The 18,534-nt window shown below is 39.8% G+C and overlaps 1 protein-coding gene across 1 annotated transcript in view; it reads left to right on the forward strand.

Annotated features, from left to right (window-relative positions):
• Positions 1 to 18,534, forward strand: part of slc25a14 (solute carrier family 25 member 14) — a 55,403-nt gene that overhangs the window by 31,661 nt on the left and 5,208 nt on the right. The window contains exons 4-8 of the mRNA XM_073058467.1: positions 4,228 to 4,313; positions 7,008 to 7,103; positions 11,884 to 12,008; positions 16,680 to 16,815; positions 17,813 to 17,893. Of these exons, the coding sequence (XP_072914568.1) occupies positions 4,228 to 4,313; positions 7,008 to 7,103; positions 11,884 to 12,008; positions 16,680 to 16,815; positions 17,813 to 17,893 (524 nt within the window). The remainder of the gene's footprint in view (positions 1 to 4,227; positions 4,314 to 7,007; positions 7,104 to 11,883; positions 12,009 to 16,679; positions 16,816 to 17,812; positions 17,894 to 18,534) is intronic.

Below are 18,534 nucleotides of genomic sequence, written 5' to 3' on the forward strand. Positions count from 1 at the left end.
TTCACATATAACCAAGCTGTTTCATTCTAACACTGACATCATTTACAACCAACTGTAGACAATTTCCCTGCTTTGTAATGTCATTTAGAAAAGTTAAATCTAATTAGACTAATTATTTTCCCTTCAGTATATTCTCAGTCTAATGGAAGGTATTGGGTTTGCTGATCATGAAGTTCTAAACTCAAAGAAAGATCTTAATCTCTATCCAATTATAAATAGGTATAGGTACCCTCACTAAAGGGAGGTTATACTGTAACCACCTACTCTTCAAAGACTAGTTCCTGTTTATCCTTCACATTGAGTTTTGCTGTTAATATCCACTACTTGAGCGGTGGGTCCTCCCTCCCTATCAAGGAGGAGTTACTTCCAGCTAGTGAAGTAGTTCATTTATTTTTAGTGAAATACATACAAATCTATATAAAATTCTTAAAACACATTTGAAACTGAGATTTTCTATCTTTTTAAAGATTTCCAAATTACAAAAGTTTTCTAAAACACAAAGGATTTCCAAAACACAGGTGCAATTCCTCTACCAAAGACTTGACAATGAGATGTAGATGAACGAATCATCAAATGCAGAAATTGAAGGCAGGAGAATGGATTCTAATTCACCCCATCTTTCTGTCATTCTTTTCGTTGTTCCTTAACCATTCTTAATAAGCCTGATTGCTCTCTTACACTTTGTTTTTCTGGCACTTCGATTGGTGACTTCACACAGATGTGATACTTTTTCCAGATACCTTTTAAGAGCCTCTGGGGATAGAGTTCCCGGATACTCTGATTCTGTTTTATCATCTTATACCCACAATTAATGCTATGAAGTTGAGTTTCTGAACACACAAACTTTCCAATGGTTAATAGTATCAGTCTGGTCTACAAACAAGCTTTCTTGAACTAAATAACAAAGTGGCTAAGTACAGCTCCAACACCATTTACAAATTTGCTGACGACACCACAGATATGGGCTGTATCAAGGGGGGGAATGAATCAGCATACAGGAGGGAAATTGAAAACTTGGCTAAGCGGTGCACTAACAATAACCTCTCATTCAATGTCATATCAAGGAACTGATTGTAGACTTCAGGAGAGGTCCATGAGCCAATAATCATCAGAGGTGGAGAGGGTCAGTAACTTTAAATTCCTGGGTGTTACTATCTCAGAGGACCCATCGTATAAGTGTTATTGCAAAGAAAGCACAACGCTGCCTCTACTTCCTCAGGAGTCTGTGGAGGTTTAGCATGTCATTGAAAACCGTAGCAAATTTCTAAAGATGTGCGGTGGAGAATGAGCTGATTGGCTCCATTATGGCCTGGTATGGGAACACCAATGCCTTTGAGTGGAAAATCCTGCAAAAGGTAGTGGATTTGTCCCAGTAACTCACAGTAAACCCCCCCCCGGACATTGAGCATATTTACATGAAATGTTGTCCTAGAAAAGCAGCATCCATCATCAAAGATCCTCACCACCCAGGCCATGCTTTTTTCTCACTGCTGCCATCAGGTAGGAGGTACCGATGCCTCAGAACTCGCATTACCAGGTTCAAGAACAGTTACTACCCCTCAACCATCAGGCTCTTGAACAAAAGGGGATAACTACATTTACTTAAGGACCCTGTTATATTGATATTGCCTGCTGGTTATTTATTGCTATTTATTTATATCTGTATTTGCACAGTTTATTTACAGTTAATAGTTCCTGATGTTTATAGTTACTGTTCTATAGATTTGCTAAGTATGCCAGGAGAAAAGGAAATCTCAGATGTATGTAGTGACATGTATGTACTCTGAAAATAAATTTTACTTTGAATTTTGAGCTTTGAAATAACTTAGGCAGTTTGAAACACACCCAATTGACATAACCCTGTTAACTCTCGAGCAGCTAGCCCTATGCTGTGGGCCAGCATCCTGCGTTATACAGACAGTGCCTTTTGTTTGCAAAGCTGTCCTTTGAACTTGAGTCTGTTTATAGCTTTTCATTTACATTAAGAGCTAATGACTTCCTCCCATTTTTCAACGTGAAGCTAAGCAAAGAATATTGGTTAGAAGTTTAACTTACTCAAAAACTATTCTTCAATTTCAGTGCGATGTTAGAAAGCTGGACAGTGAATAAGTTGGACACCATTATTAATAGCACGGTCAAGTGACAGTTGCCAATAATGTGCTCATTCATGACTTAGGATTTCACCAGTACTGCTTACCAATTTTTTTTTTAAAAAAGAAAAATAAAATCCCGCAGATGCATGAAATCTGAAATTAAGGATCTGAAATTAAAATATCAAGTGCTGGAAATGCTCAGCGAGTTGATCAGCCTCAGTGACCTTCCATTACATGCATTCTGAAAAAGATTGTTAACCTGAAAGGTTTGCTTTTTTTTCGCCCCAAAAACACTGCCCAACCTGTTGAGTATTTCTCTAATTTTCAATATGTGTCCCCCTTGACTCAAGATCTCTTGCAGTCAAGGTTCTAATGAGTGCTGAGTTCCAGAGGAGAGGTGGGAACTAATTGACTAAACTTACAAGGCAGCCTTTGTCCAAGTATGACACCAAGAAGAGCTGGTTGAAAAGAAAATCAATGGGAATTGATAGAGAAGAATTAAATGGATAGCATCATTTCTCACACACAGATAGTGGACACATTTTAAAAAAAAATGCCACAGCCTACAAATTACCCTTCAATTTCCATCCTGACTTGGGAGCACAGTACCCATTCTAAAGTCTGGAACTCAGTTGTCAATTACTCTGAGGGTGCCTTAACTAGGTTTTTCAAGTGTTCAAACAACTCAAGGGTGGTTATGAATAGATTGGCAGTGAATGCCAGCAAAGCTATAGAAGGTTCATTTATTATTAAAGTATACAATTCTGAAGTTCTTCTTCTCCAGATAGCCACAAAGCCAAGAAAGAAAGGAACGGCTATATGATCATCAACCCCAAATCCCCCTGCCCTGCACACAAAATAATGAGAAAGGTCTAGAAAAAATAGAATATAAAAGTCTATAAGACTGGGGTGGGGTGGGGGGAGGAGTCTGTAGTCCAAGTCCACATCCAAAACACTGAAATCCTGTGTGACTTTCTCCGGGCACAGCAGCAGGCTTTTCTCACTGTCTGGCAGCAGAGCGATCCCACTAGCAATTAAAAGGTCTCCCCTCTCCAGCAGCAGAGCGATCTCACCGGTAGTAAAAAGGCAGGCAGCCGGTGCACATCTTCTGGATTCGCCTTGGTGATTCAATCTCCTTTGTTGCTTTAATTGGGAAACAATAGAAGTTTTAGTCGGCGAACGGAGTCGAACATCAGCTCACACCCCGTCCTGCAGCCTTCTCACCATAAGGTTTGCGCATGCTACCTCTGACTCCCGGAATCCTCTTGGAGACTGCAGAGCACCGAAATACCCAAATGATCTTCATTGATCTGCAGATCACAGGCTTCAAAAGTTCCAGAATCACATTCAAAATGAAAAGCAAATGTAAAAAGACATAAAAGAAGTAAAATATATGGTTTCATGATCTATCGAAAAGATGTTGACCAAAAGAGAGTTGGAGGCAGGCACCATCTTGACCGGATGAAAGCTATGTATAAAATCCTATTAATTAAGAATTGAAAACCAGGAGCCAGGTTTGTGATACAGAGACTTGACGTCCTGACTGGAGACCAGTCAAGTAACATTTGATCCCTTGATAATGAGTCAAGAAGGTTATTCAGAACCACATCATTCTGTGACTGGCACTGGAATCTGGAATAAGGAAACAAACTGCTAGAAGAACTCAATGGGTCAGACAATATTTGATGCATGATCTCAGTGTAAAATGTCAACCATCCTTTTGCCTCCCTGGATGCTGCATGACTAGCTAAGTTCCACCAACAGTTTGAATTTTTGCTATTTTTTTCCAATAGAGTGATACTACTTGGTTTTGTGATTGAGTAGAATGATAGAACATGGAGCCAAACATTTTGTTTTCTGTAAAAATCTTAATTAATTCACCAGCCTTCTCATGGCCTTGAAGTATGTTACATTTTACCCCAATCCTATACATTAACCTGGGCACATTAAATATAGCCAAATCTATTGTGCATCCCTAACTTTCTTCCAAAAGCAGTCATTCAGCATTGTAGCTAGTGTGATACTTAAGAGTGCTTATTCTCTTGAGCCTGTTAATGTTTATGCAATTTATTATTTTTAAATTCTAAGTTTTCTATTTTTGTCTTGCCTTTCCACTCATGCACTCAATTTACAGATGAGACTCTGCTTGTAAATGTTTTTTGTGGGATTCTTGCTGGAGTAATTTCATCCTCGATAGCCAACCCTACAGATGTTTTAAAGGTACAGTGGTAATGTTTTAATAATATGTTCTAATTAACATGTTTGGGTGAATCTGTCCTTTTTTCTATGAGTTGAGAAGTTTATGTGATTATTGAATGCTGGAAAGTGCTTCTGTGAAACAACTCAAGCTACCACACACCATACTGCCTGACCTCCAAAGCCAGCCCTAGAAAAGATTCACAGGATAACTCCAACGATGATGCTGGATAAACAGCTAAAGAAATTAGATCTAAAATGACACATTGGTGCAGCTAGTAGAACTGCTGCTTGATAGTGCCAGAGACCCAGATTCAATCCAGACTTCCAGTACTATCTGTGTAGAGTTTACATATTCTTGTCGTGAGAGTGTGGGTTTCCTCTGAGTCCTCTGGTTTCTTCCCACGTCCCAAAAATGTGTGGATTAATTCGCCGTTGTAATTTGCCCATAGTGTGTGGGTGAGTGGTAGAACCTCAGGAGCTGCTGAGAATGTGGGAAAAGAAAAGAAAATAGGATTAATGTAGGATTATTGTTACTATGTAGTTGAGGACCATCACAGACAGTTTTGTCCTATATACCTCTGACTCTCAGGGCCTCTTTATTCCAAATTGAGCTCCCACAAGAGACCCTAATCATTGCCTTCCTGTTGATAGGCAATATCATCTCTATATTCACTGGTCTCTAGTGCAGCTGATCTTTCAGTACCTGTCCATAGTTCTTTCAACATTATTAAGGTTTAGTCTACATTGCTTTTTCCAGTTCATCTTTTTGCAAGCCAGTAAATGTTGCAGGTGAGTGGAGAGTGAGTACGATCATCTTTGTGAAAAGTTTAATATTCCATTATTGAACTCCCAGAACTCCTCGCTTCTTTATTGTCTTGATGGAATGGTTGAGGAAGGATCTGAGCTGCATTTTGCAGTTTCTTTAGAAAGTCAAGTCACTTTTATTGTAATTTCGACCATAACTGCTGGTACAATACATAGTAAAAATGAGACGTTTTTCAGGACCATTGTGTTACATGACGCAGTACAAAAAGCTAGACTGAACTACGTAATAAAAAAAACACAGGGAAAGCTACACTAGACTACAGACCTACACTGGACTGCATAAAGTGCACAAAAACAGTGCAGGCATTACAATAAATAATAAACAGGACAATAGGGCAAGGTGTCAGTCCAGGCTTCGGGTATTGAGGAGTTGCTATGATCATAGATCCGTAGCCTTCTATGCCTTCTGATTCAGTGCATTTCAAAGTCCAACCACTTCTGTAGAAAAAATCCACTTCAGATCCTCTCTAAAACTCTTACATTCTAGCTTAAACCTATACCCTCTTGTCTTTGACACCCTCACCATCAGGAAAATATTTTTACTATCTACCTTATGCTCCTCATTTTATTAACCTCTATCCGGTCACCCCTCAGACTTCTCCAGAGAAGACAAACCCCGTTGATCCGGTCCGGTGAATTTCCTTTGCACCATCTCCAATATAATCATATCCTTCCTAAAGTTTATACAATATTCCAAGTGCACTTTATCAACTTTTTATAAAGTTTGTTACTGGGTGTCTGACCAGCAGAGAAAGAAGAATCCGTTGGAGTCTGGTGGTACCAAACTAAAGGTGTTCGTTAGTAAACTACACAATACAATATCAAAAATGCAAATATACATATAAAACAAGTTAGCAGTAATAAACCTAAAAGTGTAGGAATAATAATAATCAATAATAAACAAGCTCTATCGATGTCTAGGGGTAAATGAATTGTCATAGGAAAGTATAGGGTTCAGTTCATAAATGCTGAGGTGGTTATGGTTGTGTTGAAATCGTTGGAGAGAGAGAGAGAGAGAGCGAGAGGTAACAGCTACAGCAGGCAAACCTTCCGTTGCTTTCTTAATCCGTCATATCGTTGTGGTCATTCAGTTATGACCCCTCTGTTCTTCAGCTAGACCGTTCTTCTGTGGTGGACTCATCACTCTGGCATGAGTGGACACACACACAAGTCCCCACCAGCCCTGCTGTAACACTGTGAGCTTTACTGACCAATCTCCTGATTCGGTCTCCGAAGCCCCCACCTTTCTGTGGGTTCCCAACACTCAGTCATTGTCCACTGATGTGTCTGAAGGGTGTCTCTCCAGATCTGTCCTTTATCCCCACTCACGGGGTCTCAGCTATCTATCAACTCTGAATGACTGTGTCCATCAAATCAGGCCACTCCTGCTATCTCCTGAGGAATATTAACGAGCAAAGTAAAGTCCTTGTAGTGGAAGGTAAATAATCCAGGAAGAGACAAAATACAGTAAATCAACAGTCTCTCTCCCCCTCTTATCTGTAGCAGATGTTCTTGCCTGGGCTTTATCCCTCTCTCTCATGAGCAGCATAGCAACAGTAATAGTTTGTGGTTCTTTGGGGGGGGGGATGGTTAACTCTGCACCCCATTTCCATCAGGTCTGTTCATCACTCATAACAAGTTGAACATGTTGTCACAGCTGTTATGCCTCTGCTGATGAAGCCAGGCATTTTTCACCATCTTACCCACTCATGCTATTATTTTCTGAGATCTAAGAAATCCTAAATTTCACATAAGGCAGACTACTGAAATACATTATTAAGGAATGAATGCTCTTTATAAACTAAGCTGTTGCAAACAACCCCTAATTCTAATGCTCTTCGTGATTGCTGCAGCAAGTGTGAATTTTTATTTCTTTAATCTCTTTTTCAGATACGCATGCAAGCACGAAGTGAGCTTTGTCAGGGAAGTATGATTGGTAATTTCATTAATATCTACCAGCAAGAAGGTACCAGGGGCTTATGGAGAGTAAGTATTCAGTGGTCACTATACCAGAAATGTCTTTGCAGTTGTTCATCCACTTCTCTGCTTTCCTGAAACTGATTTATGTTAGGATAAGGTACACAGCTACAGCTGCTCACTGATAGTTCCAAGAAATCTGTTTCTTTTCTGAAATGGTCACTTTTGGTGCACAGAGATGAAAGTGATGTCAGGTCAATTATTGATTTTAGACATTGATAGATTTTTAAACAAAGGCTATAGGGCAAAGGTGATCTGGGTCATAGAGAACTACAAAATGGTGGAACAGGTTTGAGGTGTTCAATAATTGAGATGTTTGCTGTAATTCTAATAATTGTTTGCTGATTAAATGAAATCTAAAAGATTACTAAAGAGATTAGCTTTATTTCTCATATGTTCATCGAATCATGCACAAAATACGTTGTTTATTTCACATCAATTCAGCAAGGATTGTTCTTCCGGCAAGCCTGCAAGTGTCGCCAACATAGTATCCACTACCAATCAATTGCGTTGTTGATAGTGACGGAGATAGTTGTAGATTACAGGGTGATATTCATCAATGCTAAAATGGGCAGAGCAATGTCAGATGGAATTTAATGCTGATAAGTGTATGCTGATGCACATTTGGAGGACTAATAGGGTTATACATACACGTGAATGACAGCACCTTGGGGAGAATTGAGGCACCCTGTACAAGTCCAGGTATCCCTGTAGGTGGCAACATGGGTAGATTAGAACATTGTAAAAGATTAATAGGATACCTGTTTACAAAATATAAGAGCATGAGGTTATGGTAGAATTTTATAAAGTGTTTGTTAGGCCACAGCTGGAGTACTGTGTAACATTTGGTTATCACACTTTAAGAAGGAAGTAATTGTACTGGAGAGGGTGCAAAGGAGACAGACCAGGGTGTTATCTGGAATGGAGCGTCTCAGTTATGAAGAGAAACTGGGTAGGCTGGGTTTGTTTTGTTTTGAACAGATGAGGCTATGGGAACTTGATGGACGTGTACAGGATTTTGAGGAACATACAGTAGTACTAAGAAAACTTACTCCACGGCAGGGATATCAAAACCTAGAGGACATAGGGTTAGGGTAAGAGGCTTAAGGAATTGAGGAGGAGTAATTGCAGTCTGGAATGTACTGTCTGAGAAGGCACTGGAGGCAGAGACTCTCACAACATTCAAGCTTATGATAGCCCAGGTTCTGATAATGGGGTTAGTTGGTGGGTTGATAACACGAACATGGTGAGCTGAAAGCCCGACTCTTTGTTGATTATCATTTTCGAGGCACAAGTGGGAATGTAGCATGTGAACGTGCATCAAAAATAGAGGGGAAGCCAAGCATTTAAAAGCAGCAGAAATTTTAGGCTTTGGTAGCCTTGAGACATCTAGTTCACTGAGTTCTCTTTCCAGTTGCAGGCATAGTCTGAAGGTAGGGAAAGGAGATCATAGTGGACCTCAAGGACAATGTGATGTTCTTTCTAGCCTGTGCTAAATGTCTTTCAGTTTAGAGAGAATGCAGAACTTGTGATAAAGTATAACCAAAGGTTATCAGTATATGTGAAAGCTGAGTTTTTTTTCTACTGGTAGCCAGCATCTAGTGAAGTATGACAGGAGTTAGGGGAGACAAGAATATCTTTGGTCGGTATGGTGACGCAGCTAATAAAGTTGCTGCCTCACGGGTCCAGTGAGTCTAACGGCTTCTGTGTGTGTGGCATTTGCATGTTCTCCCCATACAGAGTAAGATTTCTTCTGGGTGCTTTGGTCTCCTCCCAATTCCAAAAGTAAATATGTAGGTTGGTAGTTAAATTGGTCCGTGTAAATTTCCCCCTGTTTATGGGTGAATTGTAGAATTTAGAAAGAGTTGCAGATTGGTCTCAGGTTATAATTGGCCTTGGTGTGTATCATGAAGCTGTATAACATTGAAAAGACCCTTCAGCTCGCCTTATCTCCATGTTGCCCATTTGTACCTAACTGCCATCATCCCATTTACCCACATTAGATTTCTAGCTCTCTATTCCCTGACAATTCAAGCACTTGTCTAGATGCTTCTTAAATATTGTGAAGTTAACTGCCTCTGCCACCTCTTCTGGCAGTGTATTCAGACAGACAGACATACTTTATTGATCCCGAGGGAAATTGGGTTTCGTTATAGTCGCACCAACCAAGAATAGGTAGAAATATAGCAAAGAAAAACCAGAAATAATTAATTAATAATAAGTAAATTATGCCAAGTGGAAATAAGTCCAGGACCAGCCTATTGGCTCAGGGTGTCTGACACTCCGAGGGAGGAGTTGTAAAGTTTGATGGCCACAGGCAGGAATTCCATTCTTTAACTACTCTTTGTGATTCAATTTCCTTTAAACCTTCTTCATCCCACCTTAAACCTATCCAGTTTTAAAGCACCACCTTGGAAAAAAAATTTATTATCTACTACCTTATCTAACTTCCTCATAATTTTATCTAACTCTATCAAGACATCCCTCTCCCCAGTTAAAACAAACTCAGCCTATTCAATCTCACTTTATAATTGTTTTGCCTCAATGCAAGAAGCATCGTGGTGAGTCTCCTGTGCAACCTCTTCAGCGTTTGCTTACCTAACTGTTCTGCTGTAAGCTCTCCAGCCAAGTGAGTAGACTGACATAATTAATTGGAATTCATTGCCACAAGTACCTGTGGAGACCAAGCCTTTATGTACATTTAAGATGGTGGTTGATAGATTCTTGATTGGTCAGGACATGAAGGGATATGGGGGAAGGCAAGAAATTGGGGCTGAGAGGAAAATTAGATCAGGTATGATGAAATGGTGGATCAGACTTGGGCCAAATGGCCTAATTCTGCTCCTGTATCTTATGGTCTTAGAACAGCAAGGAAATCCAGTGAACTCCTGATCTGCTGTTGGAGTCCTGTAGGGATGCAAATACTTTATCACAAGTAGCTAGAGTTTGACCAATGCATTTAGGGCTTTTGCATTTATTCTGTATTTAACTACACTTATAGATAGATTACAGTAGTTCTGAAAACATTGGCAATTTCCATCAGGTTCAGCCATTATCACACTTCTAGTCATTATCACACTTAACTGGTAGGAGGTGGCTGTGCTGAATATGACTGCGTATTGGAACAGTGACTGCGCTTTAAAAGTAATTCATTAAGTGGAAAATCCTGATGTGAACACAAAAGGTGGTATATAAGCGCAAGGCTTTTTGTTTTGAAATTAGCTGATGTGGAAAGGAAAGATGATGGGCATGGGATATATTAATCTAACTGCCTATTTCCTCAGACTGGGGATATAAACCCTGATACCTCACTTTGTCCTCTGGATGTATTTTAGGTATGAGAGAGTGAATGGAATTGCCACTGATAGTGAGTTCTCTAACTTTTACTCTTTGCTAGTACTGTTATGCTGGGAAGTAAGTGCAGATCCTTGCTTAGTCCATGCTGGGCCGGGAGCCTGATGAGAACTCCTGCTGTCCCTGCTGCTACTTGCTGGTCTGTCAGGAACATAACACAACTCCGCAAGTGAATTGTCCACAACTTGGTGAGAAGAGATGTTTAACAAGGCTGGGAGGAGGCAGAATTGGTGCAGTTCTGAGATGTGAAGCATTGTATGTGTTTTCAGTTCAGTTCATCAACTCTGCTACATCTGATGGAAGCTGCTGTCTTACCCCCCCCACAAACCCATTCTCTTTGCTTAATTCACCATCACCCAGAGGTTGCTCCACGGTAACAGTTTCTGTGGCAATCACCATCATACATTCAGGGTTTGATTAGTAATCTTGCAGATGACATCAAAATTGGTGGTGGTGTTGAGCAGAGTAATAGAGTAATGGCTTATGGAACTTAATCCTGACAAATGGAAGATGATGCATTTTGGAAAGGCAAGTGAAAGAAGGGCTCTAGAGAATGTTGATGGACAGTGAATTAGGTATGTTCACAGATCTCAGAAAGTGACATAGAATACAAGAGCTGAGTTGGCATGGTTACAGCTTTACAAAAATATTTTTGACTCCTCGTCAGGAGTTTCCTGTCCAGTTCCATTTGCCATTTTATATGGAGGATATAATTGCATTGGAAATAATATGGAGCAAATTGACCAGGTTTCCTGGATTGGAACGTTTCATTTATACCACTGGATTGGCTGAGTCTGTTGTCCCTGTTGCAGGGAAAGCTGAGGGTTAACCTAATAGAGGTATATAAAATAATAAATGGCATAGCTAATGTAGATAATAAAAATCTTTTTTCTCATATGGGGAGTGTAAAGACAAGAGGCCAAAGCTATTCAGTGAGAGAAGGGTCTCGAGGGAATTTTTTTTACCCAGACTGTGTCAGAGTCTGGAATGTGCTGTGACAAAATTTAAGCCTCTAAACAAAAAGTATTTGAATTGCCAGGACTAGCCATTTGTGCTTGTCGTTCCTGACTGCATCTTTAGATTTCCATTATATATTCAGGCATCGTTTCAGCAAGACAAACTAAAACATCAGCTAGATTTCACAATATTACCAATACATTTCACATACAAAGAAACTTAACTAACTGAGCGTTTAATGGCTACTTCATTTCTCCCTCTGATAAATGTTTGCTTCGCTTCACCCATTGTCCTCTCCCATCTTCCCTGCCACTTAGACGTGCTTTGTTAGTTGTGTTGAAGGGTCTTTGATGTAAAATGATAACTGGTTTCTCTTTCAACAGATGCTGCTGAGTTCTTCTGCATTTGAGTAAAACATTTACTTGTTTGTATTGTAAGCTGTGATTGCTCTTTGGATTTTTTCTTGTGTGATATACAGGGTGTCAGCCTCACTGCCCAGCGAGCAGCCATTGTTGTGGGTGTGGAGTTACCCGTGTATGATGTTACGAAAAAGTACATCATTTTGTCTGGCTTCATGGGAGATACAGTTTACACACACTTCCTGTAAGTTTCTTCAACAATTATTTGCATTGCTGTAGAAATTTTTAACCTCGACCAATCATTCCAAGGTAATTTTAAGGGATATATAGGCTTGGGAGATGTGGAGTAAGGGTCAAGAGAAAAGAAGTGAAGTGAAAATAGTTTCATCCACTGAACAGCATTTTTCAGAAATTTAAATGAATAAATAATGCTCCTCATTTTGGTTGTTTAGAATTAGTGTTGCATAGCACCTCAATGCCAACTATTTTAACTAATCCCATTTCCCACATTAAGTCTGCATCCTTCTATGCCTTGCCTATACTGTTCATGTGCTTCACCAAATGACTCTTGAAGGTTGTAATTGTAACCACCACCTCCTCTGGCAATGAGTTCCCAATGTCAACCACATTGTGTATATGAAAATAACATACCCCTGAGTTCCTTTTTATAACTTCTCCCTCTCATCTTAAACCTATGTTCTCTTGTTTTTGATACCCCTACCAGAGGGAAAAAAGACTATTGACTATTTGCTCCATCTACGTCTCATAATTTTATGTACAGGTTTCCCCCGCAATCCGAAGGTAGAGCGTTCCTATGAAACCGTTTGTAAATCGAAATGTCGGAAAGCGAAGAAGCAATTACCATTTATTCATATGGGAAAAATCTTTGAGCATTCCCAGACCCAAACAATAACCTACTAAATCAAACCAATTAACACGTAAAACCTAAAATAACACTAACACATAGTAAAAGCAGGAATGACATGATAAATGCACAGCCTATATAAAGTAGAACTATTGTATGTACGGCGTAGTTTCACTTATCAAACTCTGGAAGACAGCGAGCCAAAATCGATTTGGAGAAAAAAAATTGGTATGTACACGCAGGTGCACGTACATGCCTACACGTGTGCACGCATACGTACGCACGTACGTGCATGTGCAAACAACTGCCCGCACAAGGTTTCACTGTCATTGTAGTCTTTCTCGGGGGTAAACACACGTATAAAGCGGACGTTTTTTTTTCTTAAAAGCAAAAATCCTCTTTGGTTAGTGAAAGCAGGTATTAATGTAGGTCTTTCGTAACAGCGAGCTGTTGTAAAGCGAACATTCGGAAAACGGGGGCCACCTGTACCTCTGTTGGGTCAACTGTCAGCACCCTGTACTCCAAGGAAAACAAGACCACCCTATCCAATCTCGCCTTATAACTGAAGTCCTCCAATCCAAGCGAATCTTCCTAGTACTCTCTCCAGCGTGATCACATTCTTCAACTGGAACTGCGCACAAGACAAGGCAAATTGAAATTCCCTGGAAAAAATATCTTTTGGAGATTTGTTCGTTAAAGGAATCTCTGAATTGCATTGACTAACCTAATCTAACAAGTGCTCTGTCGGGGTAGCTGCTTAACTTCATTCCATGTTGGTCAAATAGATCATCATCCAGATTGATACAGCTGAGTCTTGGAAAAGGTCAGCAAACCCAGAAGTTCAGAAGCAATCCTGTCTCTTTGTTGGATTTGGTGTTTGTAAACTTTAATCAAGCCAGATTGCAAGGAGAACCAAATACTACTCGAAATTAACAATGCTCCCAAATGTCGTATAAGTCCAAAAATTGATGCTGATGAACTTTCATGAAATTTCCCCTAAAATATTTCACTATTTATGTAGAAAATGATTTAGAACACCTCATTTTCAGCTAGATGTAACGTTTAAAGCCTCCTGAGGAGTCTGTCCTGTTTTTAACCTATGAGCTTCCAAAATCAACTAATGGGGATGAGTCACTGCAGTTTATGTGTAGACACGATAATCTGATACAAGCCTGGATAAAATGGTGGAGGTTACCAGTGTTGGCAACATTGGGGCCTACATGTAGTCCCTGAACATTCTTCCATTGCCTCTGTTTCCCTACCGTCTGTATATCCCAACCAATGTACCATTGATTGCATGCAAACTTTGCTGACTGAAGCCGTTAAACACTACACTGATGAATTTTGAATCCAACACTGGTGCTTAATAATTAACACTCCAGTAAATCATTTGTATCAGTTTATTTTGAGAGTACTACTTCTATAATCTACTTGAATAATTATATGCACCAAAGATTTATCGGTAGTATTGTCTTATGACCTAAATCTTGGAGCCTAATTCAACCTCTCATCATAGCTGAAATCCTCCATCCCAGGCAATATAATGGTGAATCTCTTCTGCACCCTCTTTAGTCCATTTGCATTCTTCCCACAATCTGGAGACCAGAACTGCGCAGTTTTACAACACTGCTCTAACTAGTGTTTTATATGGTCGTACCATTGCTGTTCTGCTTTTACATTGTATGCTCTGGCTAGTGAAGACTACTTTCCCACAAGTCTTCACAACTCTATCTGCCTGTACTGCTGCTTTCAGGGATCCTTGGACATGTACCAGCAATGTGCTCTGTTCCTGAGTAATTCCCTGGATCCTTGCATTCATTATCTATGCCCTCACCCTTTTAATCCTCCCGAAGGTTTTTCTGTCCTGTTTCATTTTAATAAATAGTACTAGGATAGTGAAGAATGCTGTTCATAGAAATGTGGCCTTGGGAGGAAAAAAAAGTCTAGTCTATCCTGTCCAGCCTTACTGTACTGAGTTAATTTTGCATAACCAAAGAATGGGAAGTTATCAGAATAAACTGCCCAAAAATAGGTCTCTTGCAACAATGGGAGTGTAAACCTGGTCCTCAATGGTTGAAGAGTTGTAACACCTGGGAGCAGTTGTTGACTGAGCAAAGAGATTGGCTAAACTGGAACAAGGGGTAGCAGGCAGCTACATCAGTTGGCAGGATTGGACCAGAATGGTTCTATAAGCATTTGTGTTGGATCAACAATTATTTACCGTATCCAAAAATTACTGGGATAATGATGTAGAATGTCATGCATTAGGGAGTCATGCAGCCCAGAATCACATCTTCAACCTCGCATTATCCTTGTTGCCTATTGTACTTACCCACACTATTCCCATTTACTCTTATTAGACCTGTAGCTTTCTGTACCTTGGGAATTAATGCTCTTTTGAGATGCTTCTGAAATATTGTCAGAGTATCTGTCTTTACCACCCCTTCAGGCAGCACATTTTAGCCTCCAATGTTTACTATATGGGAAAGTTCCAATGGATCAAGAAACTCTCAGGTCTTATCACCATATCCAGATTGTCCAGAGAGAGCCATGTCTCTGTGAAACACAGAATGTGGCAATCCCTTATTTCCCTCTGTTATAGCAATCTTGCTCTTAGGTCCTCAATCTTATTCTCCAGAGAATGTATATTTGCTAACAAGATAAAGTAGTTGAATCACCCATTCATTAGATGGCTTTGGGTAAATGGGATTGATAGGTAGATGATATCCATTAGCCGTATGACTTGACTTTTGCCTCCAGTTGTGAATTTGGGTGCCATAGTAGCAATGTTCCCTATAATTTATAACGTCCAGTGTGTGCAAAAACCTTGTGCTGTGTAATTTTTTGCCCAGTGACATGTGAGCACTGAATTATGAGGGGTGATTGATAAGTTTGTGGCCTAAGGTAGAAGGAATCAATTTTAGAAAACCTCATCTCTTTAGGCCACAAACTTATCAATCACCCCTCATATATATTCAGACATACTCATTTTAACAGCTAGTAAAACTGTCAATAAGAAATTTGTTCTCCTCTGGGTTTGATCATTTTGCTCTCGCTCATCTGCACAAAACATATGCAACAGGTTTGCAGTGGGTAATAAAGGATTTTCTCACTTTTGCATATGTGATTTGCTTGCTCAATTATGCTTTTAAAAAGTCAAGTTTCCAAATATCACTCCATTTCTTCTCACTTGCAAATTCTTCAGCAACTTTTGCATCGTGACAGTATACACAGGCAACACCAGTTTCTGTATTATACATAAATAATTCTCGTAGCGGTATGTTCCTGACCTCAGGAGCCTTCAGTTTAGCTATTTCTACTGTATAAGCCATTCTGCTTTAAATGAACTAGCAGTTTTTTTGTGTTTCATGCCCCTTGCTTCTTTGGAATTCAACATAGTGAATCGATAATTTCTTCAATAAAAACAACATAAATAAGCCAGTTCTAGAATCTGCTGACAAATCATTGCAAACTCCATGTTGTTAACACCGTCTGCATCGGAAACCAGAAAAGGAAATGTGATTGTGTATGATCATGAAATATACTTAATATAGCAACGAGGTGGAGGGAGACAGCCTTGTATGCACATTTTTAATTCCTTTTTGCGCTAACAGCAAAAGATGTGTGCACGCACACATTGGAGGGAACATTGCACAGTAGTGTAGCGGTTAGTGCAGTGCTATTACAGCTTGGGAGTTTAGAGCTCACTTCCAGCGTCCTCTGTAAGCAAGTTTGTACATTGCTTCTTGTGTGCACATGTGTTTTGGTGCTCTGGTTTCCTCCCACAGTCCGAACACTTACTGGTTACTTGATTAATTGGTCATTGTAATTTGTCCTTCGAGTAGACTAGGGTTAAATAGCTGGGTTGCTGAGCCAGAGGGGTCTATTCCACGCTGTATCTCTGAATAAAATAAAATGAATAAATTTTAATATGTGGGTTATTCTTCAAAAAAAGTGCAATTGCCAGTCAGCCACTACTAATTGAGTGGTAGAGGCTCAAGGACCTAAGTATGTCATACCTTTCCAATTTCCTGTTTGTTGCTCTTCCAGCTCGAGCTTCACCTGTGGTTTGGCTGGTGCCTTGGCCTCCAATCCTGTCGATGTTGTGCGGACTCGCATGATGAACCAGAAAGTGGTCTTGGGGAATCGTGTTGCTTACAAGGGGACCCTGGATGGTCTCCTGCAGGTAAGACTAAATAGAGAGTGTTAACAGAAGCTTTGCACACTGCACTTGCTACTGTAAGGTAGAGACAGTTGTATTGATGTGTACTAACAAGGCACTTGTGCAGATAAACACTCCAAAGCTCATTTATATATAACAGCCCCCCTACTGACCATTTGTGCTCAAAACTACCATTCTCCTTCATTACTAAGGTGATTTACTTTAGAAAAAAATGCTGCACATTTGGAGCCAATACTCATTTAAATTTCTCCTGAATGACTTCAGTTTCGGATTTGGATTTGTACCAGTTACACAAGCCACATCTGACCTGTTAAACGAGATAGTGACACGTGTCTCATGATGGGCAATACCTGCAGCATCAATATCCCATAAAAGTGTACCTCTAGAGAGGTGATAATTTTAAATAGTTGAAGATAATTTCTACCATGATAAACAGGATTTTGTGAGGTGACAAGGCATTGGCTATAGGCCTATACTGCAGGATTTGTTATGAAGAGGGAAATTAAAACCATGAATCTAGGACAATTCAGATTGATTAGCGCAGAGACATAGCTAATGGAGTTGCTGCCTCAGCCAACATCAGATGCTGTCTGTGGAGTTTACATGGTCACCTTAAAGTCATGTGAGTTTCCCTTGTGTGCTTTTATTTCTTCTTGTATTCCAAAGCCATATGGAATAGGAGGAGGTTAATTAATCACTGTATATTGTCTTTAGTGTGTAGGTGAATGGTAGAATCTGGGGAGAGTTGAGAGGAATGAAGGGAAAATGGTATTAATGTAAATCGTTGCCGATGACTTGGACTCAATTGGCCATGGGACCCATCATCATGCTGTATCTCTCTTATTCAGCGAATTACTCTGTTTGAGCATTCATTTAGCCTGTAGGATAAGGGAGGAAACCAATAAAGATATCTCAGTGAAAACTTTTATTATAGTATTTAGTCCGGATCAAATAAGAAAGAAGGGCAATGTTTAAGGATTTATTTTTAATGCATTCTTAGATCTGCAAGACTGAAGGCTTCTTCGCTTTGTACAAGGGATTCTGGCCTAACTGGTTACGGCTTGGGCCTTGGAATATCATTGTATCCTTTTCCTTTGTTTCTCGTTCTGTGTGCTAGTAATATCTTTTAAATGTGCAGAATATTCCCTCAGTCATTACAGAAGGAACTATTAGAAAGTTGGAAGACAAGCTGCCATCATTTTCATTCAGTGTCATCTCTAGGTTCTGCTTTTGTCTGACAAAATGAGCTTTTGGAGAGCAAGTGTGTGTGCGTGTCAGATAAATATTCAGCTTATATTTATACTGGATAGTTGAGTTAATATTTGCCAATATGACCGTAATGAAGTCAATAGCTGTCTTCACAATTCATTCAATTATTTCCTTCCCTAGTAAGTGTGTGGGGGGGTGGGGAGATGGTATCAGTTGATGCATTTCATACTCTTCCCGTAAGGGTAATGTCAAGGTGAACTATTCTTTTTCCCATTAGAATCAGCAGATTTACCAACATGAAATTGGTTAAATCTGATTGCTGCAGGATTTCCTCTATATTTTTCTTTAGTTTTTAGAAGCATTTTTTTCAGAAAGGCCCTGAAGCATCTTCCTGTGCCTGGTGTTACTGGCGTGCAGGCGAGTGCTAGTGTGGTGCAAATGATAAAACAAATACAGAAAAGGTGAAAATTCTCAGCTAATCAGGCAGTATCGGAAGAGGGAAACAGAGTTAGT

Source organism: Hemitrygon akajei, chromosome 10 (assembly GCF_048418815.1).
Source record: "Hemitrygon akajei chromosome 10, sHemAka1.3, whole genome shotgun sequence".
In the NCBI taxonomy this organism is placed as follows: Eukaryota; Metazoa; Chordata; class Chondrichthyes; order Myliobatiformes; family Dasyatidae; genus Hemitrygon; species Hemitrygon akajei.